The sequence below is a fragment of the Peromyscus leucopus genome, chromosome 13 (genome assembly GCF_004664715.2).
Source record: "Peromyscus leucopus breed LL Stock chromosome 13, UCI_PerLeu_2.1, whole genome shotgun sequence".
Classification (NCBI taxonomy): Eukaryota; Metazoa; Chordata; class Mammalia; order Rodentia; family Cricetidae; genus Peromyscus; species Peromyscus leucopus.
This window is the reverse complement of record NC_051074.1, coordinates 4,634,940-4,653,294: the sequence shown is the minus strand read 5'-3', so window position 1 is coordinate 4,653,294 and position 18,355 is coordinate 4,634,940. Positions and strand designations below refer to the sequence as shown.

General features: G+C 41.7%; 1 protein-coding gene across 1 annotated transcript; it reads right to left on the bottom strand.

Moving 5' to 3' along the window:
* Window positions 1–10,583: 10,583 nt before the first annotated feature.
* Window positions 10,584–12,054, bottom strand: LOC114697845 (UDP-glucuronosyltransferase 1A7-like). The gene has a single exon (XM_028876177.2). The coding sequence runs from the start codon at window positions 12,017–12,019 to the stop codon at window positions 11,138–11,140; it is 882 nt and encodes a 293-aa protein (XP_028732010.2). The 5' UTR covers window positions 12,020–12,054; the 3' UTR covers window positions 10,584–11,137.
* Window positions 12,055–18,355: the final 6,301 nt, after the last annotated feature.

The window sequence follows — 18,355 nt, the reverse complement described above, 5'->3', positions numbered from 1 at the left end:
AACATTTAATAGGGGTGGCTTAGTGTTTCAAAAGGTTAGTCCATTATCATCATGGCTGGACATTGTAGCAGGAATCTTAAAAGTTCTTATTAATAAAATCAAACCCAAGGCGAGTTATTGGGGTCCATGCTGGTAGATCAGAGAGACAGAACAAGCCACAGCTAACCTCACCTGGCCAGATCCTCAGTTGGTTTTGTCTCCTCAGACTGGAGGCCTCTGAGTCCTCATCCGGAATGGGTCTCAGCTGAATTACTGCTCAAAAACCTGAATGCTTAACCAGCCACATGCTTAACCAGCCAAAATGCTTCTAGTTTCTGGCCCTCACGCCTTATATATCTTTCTGCTTTCTACCACCACTCCCTGGGATTAAAGGCTGGCTTTCTGGGATTAAAGGCGTGTGTCACCATGCTTGGCTTTTTCCAATGTGGCCTTGAACTCACAGAGATCCAGAGGGATTTCTATCTCTGGAATGCTAGGATTAAAGGTGTGAGTGCCACTATTTTCTAGGCTTTGTATCTAGTGGCTGTCTGTTCTCTGACCCCAGATAAATTTATTAGAGTACACAATATTTTGGGGAACACAATACCACCACAGGACATGGCAGCATACAGGCAGACATGGTGCTGAAGAACCTGAGAGTTCTACAACTTGACCAGCAGGAACCAGGTTGAGAACAGACACTGAGATTGGCTTAAGCATAAGAGTCCTCACAGCCCAGTTTCACAGTGACACACTTGCTCCAACAAAGCCACACCTACTCCAGCAAGGTCACACCTCCTAATACTATTGGTCCTTTTGGGGGCATTTTATTTCAAACTACCATATTCAGTGATCTTCCCCATTGCCCTCCCACTTCTGACACCATCACCACTAACTCAAGGCCTCTGTGGTACAGTTCTTACAAAACAGATTTCATGGTGAACTAGTGGCTCCCATCCACAGTCAACACCAGCAGCCCACCGGCCTGGACAAAGCCAGAGGCCAGCACACACACACACACACACACATCACATCACATCACACATCACACATCACACACACATCACACACACACACACACAGAGAGACAGACAGAAAGAGAGAGAGACAGAGAGAGAGACAGAGACAGAGAGAGAGAGAGAGAGAGAGAGAGAGAGAGAGAGAGAGAGAGAGAGAGAGACTGGAAAAACTACAGGGGCTGACAAAACAAGCCTATCCCAGAGCAATCCTGCCAGTCAGGCTCTACTTCTCTAACAAGACAGCAGGGTAGGTACAGGTAACAAGGCTACCTCATTGGAGACATGTGTTTATATATTCATAGGTGAAGTTATACTCAGTACCAATGATTTATCCAAAACAATAATTAGTGAAATGGTTTTGCTGACTACCTAGTTGTGTGTTTTCCAGAAAAGAAAAGCTTGTGACCTTTGCCTTGGGAAGATCACGCCCTCTACTGCAGTGCCAGTTTCCAAACACAGTCATCAAGTGATGTGCTTGAATATTAGAATTCAGAAAAATGAAGAAACCGTCCATAAAGAGTCTCTGCCTCTGTAATGTGCTTGCTTGTTTGCACATCCTAACGTGGACTAAGGAGGGTGGGTGGAGAGAAGTGAAAGTTAGTTGGCAGGGAGGAGGGATGAATGCTAGAGCTGGTCACAGAAAAGCAGTTTCCTCACTAAAGGACACCTAGTGTAGGGAAGGGCTGGTGCAGAGCCAAACCAACTCTGAGTTACTCCTGTGGCTATGACACCTCCATGGAGTCATCATTGCTGTGTGATTTAATTAATCCTGTGTAATGAAATCTCCAAGGAAACCCCTCGGTGTTGTGTTATAACCATCATCAAAGTCTCTATGCCCGAAGACTGCACACATATACATGCCCAGACACACAGTTTCTCATCAGTGTTTTCTTCTCAACACACAGGTTTTACTCCACCCATAACATCTATTCCCTGGCAGCACACCGTATGTGAAACATGGCTGCCATATGAAATAATAGGATAGACACAAACACAATAATAGGGTTGTTTTTATTTTAGATGTGTGGTTGTGCTGTTTACAAGCTCTATATCAAGAGCCCTGCATGACCACATATGTGTTTGTATGTGGCTAAGCATGCTGTATGTGAATTAGTGTGTGGTGTGTGAGACTAAAGGTAGTGGTGTTGTTGTGTATGTCTGTGTATATATGTGCATGTGACTAATGTGTGGGATGTGAATGAGTGTGACATGTGCCCAGGTATATGACCCAACAACTCAACTTCTTGCTGGTGGGATTACAGAACAAGAAGTTATTAAAGAATGGTCAGCACAGTCTTGTTCACAAAAATAAAAGTGGGTAAGCTAGTAGATATCACTAATGATCACTGAAAATATGAGGACAATCAGTGAAAATACTGTAATGTTATCTGCCATGGACCATGTTATATTGTAGCAGAAGACAACTAATAATTCAGATATCAACCTAGCAGATGAATAACTCTCTGAGGGAAGAACCTGTTTCAAGCAAGGTTTACAGGGCCACCGACACTGAAAACTGGTTCCTTCTGTCTGTCATTTCACATGTGCAAAAACAGCTGTGGAATCTCCCTATTACCGTGCATTTTCATCTAATGTGTACCTGTAATCTCATGATTACATCTCAACCTTATGGGTATTTATTCTGTAGACTGTCTAAAGATGATTTCTTCTTAAGCTGTATAATTTTGATGAATAGAAATAATACCAGGATATTTTCATAGCTCAGGCTAACATAGGAAAATATGTCAGCTACAAATATAGGTTTTTACACAATTAGCTGATTTAAGACCCCTGAGAAAATTCAAAGTAGACTATTTGCCCCTGCAAATAAACTGTAAAAGGAAAGATTCCGGATGGCGGAGACAAGCAGACGCAGGTAGGCCTGTGGCAGCGGCCCGCAGAGGTGGACGAGTCTGGCGGCAGCGGCCGACAGAGACATTTAGGCCTGGCGGCAGCTGGCAAAGACATTCAGGCCCAGCGGCGACCCACAGAGGTGGACAGGCCCTGTGGCGGAGATAAGCAGACGGAGGTGGACAGGCCCGGCGGCGGCCGACAGAGACATTCAGGCCTGGCGGCAGTCCACAGAAGTACACAGGCCACGCTGCGGAGACAAGCGGACGCAGGTCGGCGACTCGCGGAGGTGGAAGGGCCCGGTGGCAGCGGCTGACAGGGACATACAGGCCAGGCAGCGGAGACAAGCGGACACAGGTGGGCCTGTGGCGGCGGGCCACAGGGGTGGACAGGCCCAGGGACGGAGAGGGGCAGACGCAGCTTGGAACGGGGACGCCCTTAGCCCCAACACCTGGGGAGGAGGCTATCTCCGTGGGTCAGAAGCAGGGCGAGTCTGGGCACTCTGTCTGGGGACAACCCAGGGCCCAACTGCTGATCTTGTGAAACCCAACAACTTGGAGGTGTTGGTGAGACTACCTTGCTCAGCTGAAACCCATCTGGGAGAGGATTCAGATGCCTACAGTTTGAAGTCTGAAGAAACAAGATCAGCTGAGGAGTTAACAAATGAACAAAACATGACCTGGGAACACAGAAGAAGGTGCTACCCAGCCACTAAACCAGATCACCAGAATCATAAGTATATAATTCACTGACTGAAATCAGCTGTCCCTGAAGAAACAGCCCAATAGTACCAATTTAACCAAGAACCTCTACTAAACCAAGACTAAAAATTAGAACGAGAGGCACTCTCAGACACAGACACCACCTGCACCGCACAGAGGAAAAGATGAGTAGACGCCAGTGCAAAAATATAGGCAACAACATAAAGACCTATATGGCAACATCAGAACCTAGTGATTCTACACCTGCAAGACCTAAACATACCATGACAGAAGAAACAGAAGAGATCAACCCTAAAAATGACTTTAAGAAGATAATAGAGGTCCTTAAAGAAGAAATAAAACATTCCCTCAATGAGGAAATAAAAACTTTCCTTAAAGAGGAAATGAAAAACTACCTTAAAGAGGAAATAAAAACTTTCCTTAAAGAGGAAATGAAAAACTCTCTTAAAGAGGAAATAAAAACTTCCCTTAAAGAGGAAATAAAAAACTCCCTTAAAGAAATGGAAGAAAAAAACGAACAAAAAATGGGAAGAAATCAGATCAAGCCAAGATAAAGCAATTAAACAGATGAAAGAAATATTCCAAGATCTGAAAAATGAATTTGAGACAATAAAGAAAGCACAAGCTGAGGGAATGCTGGAAATAGAAATCCTGACAAAACGAACAGGAACTACAGAAACAAGCATAACCAACCGATTGCAAGAGATGGAACAGAGAATCTCTGACACTGAAGACACGATAGAGAAAATAGATTCGTCAGTCAAAGAAAACACTAAAGACAAAAAAGTCGTAACACAAAACATCCAGGAAATTTGGGACACCATGAAAAGACCAAACCTAAGAATAATAGGGATAGAAGAAGGAGAAGAATACCAACTCAAAGGCACAGAAAATATATTCAACAAAATCATAGAAGAAAACTTTCCTAACCTAAAGAAAGAAATACCTATGAAGATACAAGAAGCTTACAGAACACTGAATAGGCTGGATCCAAAAAAAAAGTCCCCTCGCCACATAATAATCAAAACACTGAACACACAGAACAAAGAAAAAATATTAAGAGCCGCAAAGGAAAAAGACCAAGTAACATATAAAGGTAAACCCATCAGAATAACACCAGACTACTCAATAGAGACTATGAAAGCTAGAAGATCATGGACAAATCTCATGCAGACACTAAGAGACCATGGATGCCAACCCAGACTATTATACCCAGCAAAACTCTTAATCACCATAGGCAGAGTAAACAAAATATTCCAGGATAAATCCAGATTTAATCAATACCTGTCTACAAACCCAGCCCTACAGAAAGCACTAGAAGGGAAAATTCAACCCAAAGAAGCTAAACACATCCATGAAAAATCAAGCAATAGATAATCCCACACCAACATACACCACAGAAGAAACAAGCTGGTGTAGCTATCCTAATATCTAGAGAAAAAGGATGTTTCAAAAGAGAAGAAGTCTTGTGGCAATGCCTCAGTGGTCCAGGTAACTACCAGAACTTGGAAAAGTTGGTTGAACTTGGGATTGACTGGGAGGCCAAAGATTTAAAAAGCAGAAGATTCTCTCAAGATACAAGTTGTGTGATAATAGTGTGTTTTGTGTGTGTGAATGAGAATTTGTAAATGTTGAATTCTAGGCTTCGACAATCATTGTCAGTGCAGATTAAGCTGCAAGTATTTATGTTCTAAAACTTAAATTATAAAGCTAGTTACGTCTTTCTAACAACTAGTTTTAATGTTTATGAGCATATTTTACCTACATTACCTTTTCAGGATGTTGAGAAAGATGCATTACAAGCACAGGCTGGAGGCTGGGGGCTAGATAGTTTTGAGGAAGAGGTCTTGGTGGACTCTTTCATAGAGCAAAGGGAAGCAATGCCTTCTGGGAAATGAGCTAAGTTTTAATCGAGTCTTTAAGATTAGAAGTCAAAAACAAAAATATTAAGGAAAGGAAAACCTAATTGATCTTTGAAGTATTGTTATGTGGAATTGAGTGGGACTTTTGAGGCCTTTCTTCCAGAAAACAAGGACTTGGTTGTCAGGCATATATTAGGCCTAAACCTTGCTGCCATGTAGTTGTACTTAAATCATTTCAATGGAAAGTGTCTTAGTGATTGGAACTTCTAGTGCAGTTTGGAGTTCTTCCATTTGAAAAATGTGATATTTGCATGGGATTGTTTGAATCTTGTTTTCTAGTCCCTCCCCATCACCACCCTCATAGTCTGAAGGTAGATTTTTCTCTGATAAAGAAACAAAAAAGGTGAACATCTTGTTTGTAAATAGGTATCTAGTAACTAGTGGTAAACTTGAAATGGTAGAATTCTTTAAAGCCTAATTCTAGGTAGCCTTAAGAAAATGTATCTTAATTATTTTTGAACCTGTATTCACCTTGTTTTTTTCAAATATCTTAAGTTATATTTTCTTTTTCAGAGCTGCTTCTTATTTGGGGCTACTTTTTTTTTTTAAATTTAGGCGTAATTTATAAAAGGGTATATTGTTTTGATGAGACTTTTTACAACTGTGGCTGGATGTCTTTCTTTAGTCTTCCAAGAAGGGCCATTTTACTTTTTTAGAGTTACTTTTTAAAGTCATGAGGTCAACAACTTGGACTACTATGCATGTAAGTGCTAATGCAAATTAAAGCCCAAGTTGACCTCCAGCAGCAGTTCATTCTATGTTGACAGTGAGAGAACACTTTGCCTGTTAGGATACTGTTACTCGTGGACTGAAATGCTGAAGAAACCCCTCCCCCTATTTTGTTTTTTGCAAAAATCAAGGTATATTCTAGGGTTTCCTGGTTGACCTCAACAGATAAACTGAGATGATAGTCTTAGTTCAGAAATGATCTGAATGTAGATTTACAGTCTACGTGTACAGCTGGCTAAGTGAGATCGCTTTCACAGTTCTGCATGTATCCCACCGGCTCCCCATTAGTCACTGAACTCTTAAAACTGGTATTGTAACATTATCACAATGTTTTGCGCCAATTTTATAAACTTTACAGTGCAATATGTGTTCCTTTTCTGAGGCAAACCAAAGGTATATTTCTCAAGGTTCTGCTGCTATCAGCAGCGTTGATGGAGGATTTTTTATACATTTGTAATAGATAGAAATAAACCAGAAAAAAAAGAAGAAAAAAAAAAGTGGTGGAGGAAAAGGTGAACACTGCAAGAATACTCAAAAGGGCTGAGAGTTGCAAACGCCAAGAATGGCTTTGCATAGTAAATGGAATAGAACAGCTCTGAACTATAGCTAACTTTTCCTGGTTTGGTCTGACAGAATGATTGAATGCTTTTGTACAAAAATCAGAGCCTTAAAAACAAGGATTTGGTGAGATTGTAAAATGGTGTGCCACTTTGGCAAAACAGTTTGGTGGTTGGTCAAAATGCAAAACATTGTTACTCTGTTACTCAACAATTCTACCCTTAGGAATATATCCTCAAACTACTGAAAATGCGCACCTATGAAACATGTACATGAATGTTTACAGCAGTGTGTTGCTAATAGTAAAAAAGTTAAAATAACTCAAATAGCTATTAAATACTGGAGAGAAATAAAATGTGGCTTATTCATACAATAGAATATTATTAAGACATAAAAATGAATGAGAAACTGACAGATTAAATGACTTTGGTGAACCTTCATAATTTCATTTGTAGATCTTTCCATTTCTAATTTATAAATACATTTGGGGTTATAAATTATAAATGTACTGCCTCCTGTCAACATTGTATACTTCTATTTGATGATTTCTGTGTCAAACATTATATGGAAATGTTTCCAAGTATTTTCTGTATTAACTGTGAATGAATAGAACAAAATAAATTGCCTGTGATGGAAAAAAAAAAAAAAAAAAGGAAAGATTCCCAGGTGTCTTGTTTGAACCAATGTCAGGCCTAAGAAACTTTGGCGCCAGTTCCCCAGTAGCTCAACTCTGGCTGATAACATTAAAGACATAACTCCCTGCAAAAAATCTCTCAGTATCTGATTCTTAGTTGCACGAACTCCTAATCTAAGTTTTATGATACAAGAGTTAAGGTTCAACCAAATAACTATTTATGTTTAGGTCCTGGGGTAATTTTAAGGTAACGGTTCCTCCAGAAAGTGGGGAGCACTTGAGTACTACTTGTTTCTGCCTGTTCACCAGGGAGCTTGGCTGACAGCCCTTCCCAGCCATGCTGCCTGCCTGGTCAGTCAGCATAACATTCCATGTCCTAGAGTAACCCTTTGATTTCACAAGTGTTATCAGAATGGCTCTGATTCTTACTGTATTTTCAAAAAATGCAATATGACCCTCAAAATGTAATTCATATATTATCCAGGGCTTTCTGTTGGATATATATATATATCTTTTAAAGACAAACAAGGAAAGATATTTTCAAGATAGAGGAATAAAGAAAGTTAGCATCAAAATGGGTGTGTTCCTTCCTTACCTCTCAGATAGAAAAGTTTAGTTCTCATTGATATCATGGATTGCATACCTGATGTGATCTTGGAGCAGGCACTCTAAAGATCATGATAGTTACCAATAAAGGAAGATGTCAAATGTGTTAATTTTTGGTTTTGACAGTGTCTAACTTAATGACAAGTGAAACACTATGAAAAGAACTTCGTTTATCTTTATGACTTACAGATTGTCCACTCTTCCAACACCTATTCAATGTAGTACTTGAAGTCTTAGCTAGAGCAATAAAGCAACTGATCAAGATCAAGCGGATACCAATTGGAAAGGAAAAAGTCAAATGGTCTTTATTTTCAGTTGATATGTTAGTGTACATAAGTGACCCTAAAAATTCCACCAGGGAACACTTACAGCTGAATAACACAGCAGCAAAGAGCTGGATACACAATCAGAAAATCAGCAGTCCTCATATATACAAATGGCAAACACACTGAGAATGAAAACAGCAGAAGAGCACCATTCATAATAGCCTCAAACAGCCAGGGGATGGTGGTACACGCCTTTAATCACAGCACTTGGGAGGCAGAGGCAGGCGGATCGTTGTGAGTTCCAGGCCAGCCTGGACTACAGAGTGAGTTCCAGGAAAGGAGCAAAGATACACAAAGAAACCCTGTCTCAAAAATCCAAAAAGGAAAAAATGAAAAGTCACAATAGCCTCAAACAATATAAAATGTCTTGTGGGTAACTCCAACCAAGTAAATGAATGACTGATAGGATAAACACTTCAAGTCTTCAAAGAAACAAACTAAAGAAAATAACAAATGGAAAGCTCTCCCATGCTCATGGATTTGAAGGATTAACACAGTAAAAATGACCATCCTACCAGAAGCAATCTCCTGATTCAATGCAACTTCTTATAAATTATAAAACACATTTCTTCACAGACCTTAAAAGGACAACTCACAACTTCATATGGAAACACACACACACAAAAAAACCCCAGCATAGTTGAAACAATCCAGAACAATAATGGAACTGCAAGAGCGCTTACCATTCTTTATCTCAAATTATACTACTAAATCATAGTGGGAAAAACATCGTGGTATTGATTTTTTAAAAAAAATAAATAAACACATTGGTCAGTGAAATCAAATTGAAGACCTGGACAAACAACCACACACCTATGAACACCAGGATTTTGATAAATAAACCAGAAATACACACTGAAAAAAATTCACAATATCTTCCAGAAATGGTGCTAGTTAAACTGGATGACTTCATGTAGAATAATGAAAATAGATTCATACCTATCACCCTGCACAAAACTCAACTCCAAATGGATGAAAGACTTCAACATAAAAAAAGATATATTGGACCTCCTAGAAGAGAAAATGAGGAATAGCCTTGAGTACCTTGGCTTAGGAACAGACTTCCTGAACAGAACCTAGTGCAGAGCAGTTTATACTTCCTGTAATATATGAAGGCAATCCTAAAGAAGTCTCCAAATAATAAGGTAGAGAGAACACTTACTGGCCATATCTTGTTACCAAACTAAGCTGCTTTTTTGGTAAGGGTGCCAATCCAATTCAGTTGTTGGTCAAAGGGGTCCCATGGAAATTCCCAAATAACCTAGGCTGTTGCCAAGACAATAGGTTGATCTCCCCAAACTTCCAAGACCCTATTGTTAAAGACAATACCCACACAACTCAGTGAACATGGAAAGGTTGAGCTGGTGCCTATATCAAACCTTCACTCCATGTTCTAGTATCTACGACATGGAAATGTACTCTGCAAGCCACTAAAAGAGAACAGAAAACACCAACCCTACCACAAATCCTTTGTTCTATAATCTGTCTTGCCTGCAAACACACTATGTGTGGTGGTGCACACCTTTAATCCCAGCACATGGGAGGCAGAGGCAAGTGGTTCTCTGTGAGTTCGAGGCCAGTCTAGTCTACAGAGTGAGTTCCAGGACAGGCTCCAATGCTATGCAAGAAATCTCATCTCTAAAAACAAAACAAAACAAACAAACAAACAAAAAATACACCAGGGAAATGGAGGCACAAACCTTGTGGGAGTACCAATTGGTGTCTGATTTGAATTAAGGCCCACATTATGAACGGAACCCATACCTGACACTGATTGGATGACAAACACCAGAGTCTATAAGTCCAGACAGCTAGAGTAAAAACAAATTCTCCTGTTCTTAAAGAAAAGATAACAATTAAATGACTCATAATGATATTCTGCTAGACTCATGGATCAGTGCCTTAGTCAGCCATCATCAGAGATGCCTTGCCAGGGGCTTCATGCAACAGATGGGAACAAGTACAGAGACACACAGCAAGAGACACTACGTAGAGAGACCATGGAGAACACAGCTCTAAATGAGACGGCTCTCTCAAATCCCTCCCATCAGAGCTCAGGTAACCATGAGGAAGAGAGGTAGAAAGAGTTGGAGAAAAAGAAGGGATGGAGGACACCCCGAGAACAAGGTCCTCTAAAACAACTTAGCAATGCTCATATCATATCAATGATTTTTTAAAATTTGGAAAAATCACATGTGCACTCCTATAGAGTGCAGCCGACAAATAAGGACTGCTTCATGGCTTGAAAATTCTCAAAAATTTCTGAAAAATAGTATAATGTAGCTTGAAAGTTTTTGTCTCTTCAAATCACTTTTTAAAGTTAACATACAGAGTATTCAGTGGCATTAATGCATTTTTCAGGCATTTTGTCTTTTCTGTTTACCCCAGTCTTTTCTAGTTACCCTTACTCTCCATATGTTCTCTTCTACCTCTGAGTGCTCCCTTTTCTGTTTTCATGGGACATGTGTACCATTATTGTCTCTTTCACTCCACAGGAAAGTTTTCTTTGTCCCCTCCACTACCTAATTGCATTGCCCCTGCCACACACACACAAATAGGAAGGCATACATAGATATTTAAATTTAGATTGTAGCTTGGAACATATATGCACTATTGCCACAGGTGTACATGGACATATGAATAGGGCACCTATATGGAATTGTTTCCCAGTTAGTGAATAGGCACAAAACAATTCTACAACCCAGGAAGATATTCCATATGCAGTGATATAAACAATAAATTACAGCTCAGTAAAGAATTTCTTTTTTATTGTCAAAACCCAGGGCACTCTTCATGTGCTAAACAACAAATAACATACCTTAGAAATTGGCTTTCTTTGTTGGCAGTTGATCCCACCAATGAACACCATGTTGGGCATCACAGGTCTGGGGAAATCTAACACAAAGTCTGAGCGTAACAACCAAATAGACACTTGGCTGAAGAGGTCATCCATTGTCACCAAAGTCTGGAGAACTTCAGAAGCAATGTCTGTAGCAGTTTTGAAAAAATGGGGACAAAATGCACGCTCCCCCATGTAGGAGAGGTGGTTCCACACTCTCTCCTTGAAAGTCATGGTGTCTGTGAATTTCAAGAGACCTCTGGGAACATAAGACAGTGGACTGGGGCACTGGGCACCTTCTTCCAGATAGTGACAAAATATACCTCTTGCGAAGATCACCGAAGGGAGCGACAAATACTTGGCCACAGTTAAGCCGCACACATCAAGAGGGTCCATAAACACAGCATCAAAAGAACTCTGCTTCAAGAACTCCACTAACTTCTTGTCATTAAACAAATCTCTACAATGTGAAAATAATAATTCAAAGAAATGTTTGGCTGAGCCTGTCAGAAAAGAAAACATACTTTGATCCTGATTTTTCCATGGAGTGTCAGAAAAACACTTGAACTCACGGTTCATATCCTCCAGAGTGTGAGAAGTTGAGTATGTCTTCACTGTCAAATTCAGGGATTTTCCCAGTTGCCAACTCACCTCTGGCACAACTGCCACCACCTCATGCCCCCTGTGGAGGAGTTTCTCCACAACCATCTGCATGGTGAACCAGTGGCTCCCATCCATGGGCACCAGCAGCAGCCTGCCTGCCTGGGCAAAGCCAGAGATCTGCAGCAGACACACACACAGAGGAAGGGAGGCTGGGAGACCTGCAGGAGCCATGGGAGAAGCGGAGCCCGGGACAGTCCAGCTGCTGGGACTCTCAGCTCTTCTAATAGAGCTGACTGAGCAGAGGCAGAAGACCTTGCTCAGTGGACACATGTATTTATATGTCTCCAAATGATGTTAAATTTAATGCTAATGATTTACTCAAAAGAGCAATAATTATCGATCCTTAGTGACTGAAATGATTACTTTTGTTCCTTCCAGATTAAAAAAAAAAAAAAACATTTATGACGTTGTTTCAGAAAAAATCATGACCTCTATTGCAGACCCAGGTTTGAAGAGTTATCAAATAATATGTTTTGATTTTTAAATTCAGAAAAAATAAGAAGCTGCCTATAAGGATCCTCTACATTCATCACATCCTCATTTATACTTCAAAAGAAGGGAAACTAAGAAGGATGGACAGTGAAAGTCACCAAGAAGAGGTAGATAGAGAAAGCTAGAGGTCACAGAATAGCTGGTCTCTCCCTAAAGAGCACATTATGGTTCACAGGACAGGACAGGGACAAATCAATTATAAATTGTAGTGATTTAATGGATCTGAGTGTGTAGGAGTCTTGACTGGCAGGCACTGAGCCTTGGGACTCTGTCCTGCTGTAGGACTCCAGTAAATCAGTATTGCACAGCCACTGTCCCTATCAAAATGGAAACATTCTCTGTGTTAGATCAGTTTCTGTTATTTCAGTACCCTTTCTAAGACAGGATGACTTTCTTTCTGAGCTTGGCCTTTAGACAGACATCCAGACAGAAGACAGAAGATGAAGAGCTGAGCCTCTGAAAGCTTGTTGCCTCCAATGAAGATGATCAGATTAAATTACTCCAGCCACAATGGCCAGGGGCTCTGCTTTCCTAGGAACAAAGTGATCAGAACTTAGTACTTCCACCTTTCACCACAATTCCAGGAAGAGGCTAATGTTGAACCTAGTCCTGGCATTAAATAATGAGTCAGGACATGACAGTGTATCCAGTGAGTTCGTAAACAATCCCCTAATGACTTACTGTTTCTGACAAACATTAGTCAAGGGAACCATTTGACTTGGGTCTACAACAGTGATGCCCAGAGTCTGCTCTCCACATACAGTGTAGGCACAGTGTTCCATTTCAATCTGCAAGCACCAGACAACATGACATCTGTTCAGAGACTCTCAGAGCAGGGTTATTATGATTTAACCAGATATTGTAAGTTTTGTGGTGTTAACTTTTCTATACCATCATGCATCATCTTGAAGCTAATTTCTCTGTGTGGTGTAAAGGTATAATTTTATGTCTTCTCTTGTGCAGAAACAGGCCTGGCATTTCTGTACCTCTCTCGTGCTATATCCACAAATCACACAGAACAGCAACAGATGGGGTGAGTGTCTCAGGCCGATGATGTCAATAGGAAAAAGAGAATCCAGAGGCACTCGTAAGCTTTTCCTAGCCTTCAAGACCCTTCCCAGAAGGTCCTCTTTGGGAAGTAGAGTGGTAATGGATTAATGATTCCACCTGGGGGAGGACATGAACAAAAAGGCAGTGACCACAGGGACCAGCCTCCGTGTCTCAGTGGTATCTCAGTGTGGCTGCCACATATGCCAACTCTGCAGACCATCCCTGAAGCTGAGCTGATTGCCTTCTCTATCAGGAGAGGAGGTTCAAAACTACCTGGAGTCCTTGGGCTGTTTCTTCTAGCCCAACTTCTGAGTTACCCTACTAAGCCTTCCCAAATAGGAGAAGTCCCACTCAATCAAATCCAGAAATATGATGGAGCTAGCAATGTTTGGTCTAGGAAGCTGATAGTGGCTTCATTTATCCATGAAAGATGACCCAGCAACCTGGTCTGGCATGTAGGTGTCCACGTCTGTGGACCTCACATGAGCAAAGTCTGATTCTTTGAAAATGGCAAATGGAAGCAGAACTCTGAAAAAAATTTAAAAGTGGTCATGGGAGCTAGAGAGATGGTTTGGTGATTGGAAGCACTGGCTATTCTTTCAGAGGACCCAGGTTCAATTCCCAGTATCTCCCTGGCAGATCACACCTGTATGTAAATCCAATTCCAGGGTTTCTTTCTTTCTTTTCTTTTCTTTTTTTTTTTTTTTTTTTTTTTGGTTTTTCGAGACAGGGTTTCTCTGTGTAGCTTTGTGTTTTTCCTGGAACTCACTTGGTAGCCCAGGCTGGCCTTGAACTCACAGAGATCCGCCTGCCTCTGCCTCCCGAGTGCTGGGATTAAAGGCGTGTGCCACCACCGCCCGGCCAATTCCAGGGTTTCTGACACCCTCACACAGACATACATGCAGGGACAACACCAATAACATAAAATGAAAATGATTTATTTAAAAATATACTGGCCATGATCCTCATACTAAGAGACTGCCACCTCCATGGATCCTATTAGTAAAAAAATAAAATAAAATAAAATAAAACCACAAGCAACAGCCATAATAATCTAGAAAGGAGTTGGTCAATAACTCAAGACGGAATCAGAGCCTCCCTCCTTCCCAGGTTCCAGAACTGGAGGAGTTAGTCCTGCTTGTGTGGGAGGTCAAGCAGTGGGTCCCCTCAACTTGAAAGGTTGTGCAACAGCTCCACCCTGACAGCTAAATTCCACTTCTGCATACTTTAGAGAAGGAGCCAGGCTTGATTTATTGGGAATTCAGACAAACAGTTTAGGCAGAAACCCACTATACAGCTCTGCCCCCAGAAGAGAGACAATCCACTGTGCATACACGTAGTTGGTTTTATTGGAGGTGCCCACCACTAGGCTCCCTAATAAATACACGGAGTCTTATTCTTATTTATGAATGCCCAGTCTTAGCTTAGTTTGTTTCTAGTCAGCTTTACTAATTTAACTTAAATTAACCCATTTCTCTTCTTCTACATTTTGCCTCTGGACTTTTACCTTTCTCTATTCTATATCCTTTTTTTTTTTTTTTTCTTTTTCCATGGCTGGTTGTTTGGCTGGGTAGCTAGCCTCTGGTGTCCTCCTCTCCTTCTCCTTTTCTTGCTCCTCCCCCTTCTCCTGAACCTAGATTTCTCCTCCTATTTATTCTCTCTGACTTGTAGCTCCACCTATCCCTCTCCTGGCCATTCAGCTCTTTATTACACCAATCAGATGTTTTAGACAGGCAAAGTAACACAGCTTCACAAAGTTAAACAAATGCAACATAAATGAGTGCAACATAAATTTGCATCATTAAACAAATATTCCACAGCATAAATGAATGAAACACATCTTAAGCCAATAGTCCACAACACATAGATAGTGTCTGATCCTGTGAGGATCTGGCACTGTGAAGATCTGACTCTGAGCAGGATACTCTAACCTCAGAGACTAGTCTGCAGCTTTGCTCAGTGTCAGATACAGTTTGAGAAATCGCCTGACCAGAGAAGATAACGTGTGACTCCCTGGACCAGACACCACTGCAAGAGCCATCCAGCTACTTTGACAGTGTTGTCACTGGACAGCAAAGACGGACCATCCGATAACCAGACAGGGGCAGTGGCCCATCCGGGTAGAGAAGTCAATGTGAGCTCTGGCTCCTTGAGGTTGTCTCTATTTGGTCCTTGCAGAATTACAAGCTAGTATACAGAGGTGTAACTCTGCCACAAAAAAAAAAATCATTTGAGAAAAACCAGACTAGGAAGCTGAATCCTCAAGCTCCTGGAAGACAAAGCATGGCCACAGGTGTCAGGACAGCTATTGTGGGCCTGCACAGAGAAAGGACACAAGAAAACCTGTGGTGTCGCATGTGATCCCGCTGCATTACAGAGTTTCCAGATGCTCTCAATGGGAAACAGTGTGATGTGTGTCAGGAAACCTGAGGAGGAGTCAGTGAGGGGTTCAACAGGCAATGTTGCTACCCAATCCTTATTAGGAAGACAATACCATTCATTTAAGGAACCTAAATGTTACAAGACCTTGTCCTAGGCACCAAGTGGCACTTTCCATCATTGTCTTTGAAAAGCAAAACTAAGGACAGTGATTTCAGCAATTGGTACAATCTGAATTCTCACATTCCTCCTGCTCACAGATATACTCCTTAACTGAATTACTCAGAGACCAGGACGACTTTGCCTCTCATACACTTAGACAGAAGCCTCAGCTAGCTTCACGGACCACAGAACTGAACGAAATTCAACTGAGAACCATAAGAAGAACATCTCAAGCATGTCAATCTACTCTCTTCCCCAGAGCCATACACCAATATTTAGGGATGGGGCAGGGAGGGGGAGTGTTCTTGGCTGGTGGTTTTCTCTCCTAACATTCTGAGATACTTCTGAGGCACTCTCTCTTGTCACTGTCCAGGGGACACTCGTTTAAGCACCACAGCTATGCAGCTAATAGAAAGAAGAAAGAACATGGTGTTCACAGTGGGCAGCACCCACAGCTCACCAGTATGTCAGGGTTGTTCCTGTGTGGTGCCTGCCCAGTTGTCTGTCAACTCCAAAAAAGTCAGGGCAGAAAGGTCAACCTAGCCTTTGTCCCTGTGTGGTTTTTCTCCCCACCTAACCTCAGACCCCATGACAATAATTTCTGCAAAGCTAACAAGAAGAAGAAACACATCACACACCAAGTGTGGCCTCAATGACTTAGAGCAGATTTTTTTCAGCCTAATCTCTTGAAGACTATGAAATGTGGATGAAGGAATTTAAAGGAAAGCATAAATGCAAGATATCTTCTGCTCACTGGTAAGATAAATCAGTACTGTTGAGATGTCTGTAGTTCTCTGTGCTGGTTGGTTTTTGTTAACTTGACACAAATTAGAGTCACCCAAAAAGAGGGAAACATCAGTTGAGAATTGCCTCTATGCTTCATCGGTAGTCTGTGGGGCATTCTCTAGACGAAATGATTGATGGAGGAGGACCTAGCAGCATCACCCCTGGGTAGGAGGTCTTAGGTTGCATAAGAAAGAAAGCTGAGCAAGTCATGAAAAGCTGGCCTTAGAGGCTTGCCATGGGCTCTGCTTCAGTTCCTGCCCCTGCTTGAGTTCCTGCCCTGACTTCCATTCATGATGGACTGCCATCTGAAGGTATAATAAACCTTCCACCTACAGCTGCTTTTGGTCATGTGGTTATTCCACCAACAGAAACCTCACTAGGACATCCCCATAGCAGTCTACAGATTTAATGTCATCCCTATTAGAATACCAATGGACATGCTTCACACAAAAGGAGAAAAATCCCACAGTTCATAAAGATCCACAAAGGACTCTAGTTGGTGAAAGAGAAAGAACAAGACTGCGCTGTTCCATTTCTGCTTTCCAACTACATCACAAACATATGGCAACTAAGTAGCGTAGCACTGGTGTTATGAATTATTATGTGAAGGGGAACCCCAGAGGGTATCCCTAGTGTGCAGGAAAACATGCTGGGCAGATGCATGCCATTCTGGTAACGTGGTGACGGCAGCCGTGATGGCCAGTAATTGATAACCAAGACGCTGCGTCCACATGGAGAAGTTATTATAATAGAGACATGAAGAGAAAAATAGGAGAGAAAGACAGAGAGAAAGAAAGAAAAGAAGAGGGGGAGGTTGAGGGTGAGCACCTCGTGTGAGGAAAAGCAGAAGAGAGAGGGAGAGGGAGTTTTTCCTTAGAATGGAGCTTTTACATTAGGAGCAGGGCTGCACCAAGAAGGTGGGATTTCAAGGGGCCGGTCAGAATATTAACAACTGGCAAAATGTACTCACAATCACTAGGACCAATAGCAAGTGGAACTTTTGCCCTTGGGCATTAGTATGACTCCCTGATCCTAAGCAATGACCTGGATATGAAGAGAAGCCAACCTTGAAATATGTAGACATATTTCACATCCCACTTGCTCATGGCTCCAGAGACATGGGACTCCTTTGACTCCTTTGAATGTCAGTGGACCCAAGATCCTACTTGTGACAACCAGCAAGGTTGGCTGTACCTTCTGGCTGATGATGAATGGAATACCATTGTGCAGGAGGTGATCTCTCTGTGGAGCCAGGCAGGTCTGAGATGAAAGAGTGAGCCAAGAGAGCAGAGTACTCTCTCGAAGCCCACAGTCACTCAGGGCTTCTGATGATAAATCATCATAATCATCATCATCATCATCACCATCATCATCATCATCATCATCTCACTGCACTAAACACACAAGATTGCCTGGGCTATGCGTGACACATACCTTTAATCCCAGCACTTAAGAGGAGGAAGCAGGAAGATCAGGAGTTCAAGGCCACCCTGGGCTATATGAGATTTATCCATTCTAAAAGAGAACCAGAGCCAGGCTGTGGAAGTTCACACCTTTAATCCCAGCACTAGGGAAGTGGAGACAGTAATATAAGGCCAGAGGAGACATGAGCTTGCACCCCTTTTGGTCTGAGGATTC

Excerpts from the sequence above, each read along its gene's own strand:
- LOC114697845 (XM_028876177.2), bottom strand. The coding sequence starts at position 12,019 with ATGGCTCCTGCAGGTCTCCCAGCCTCCCTTCCTCTGTGTGTGTGTCTG.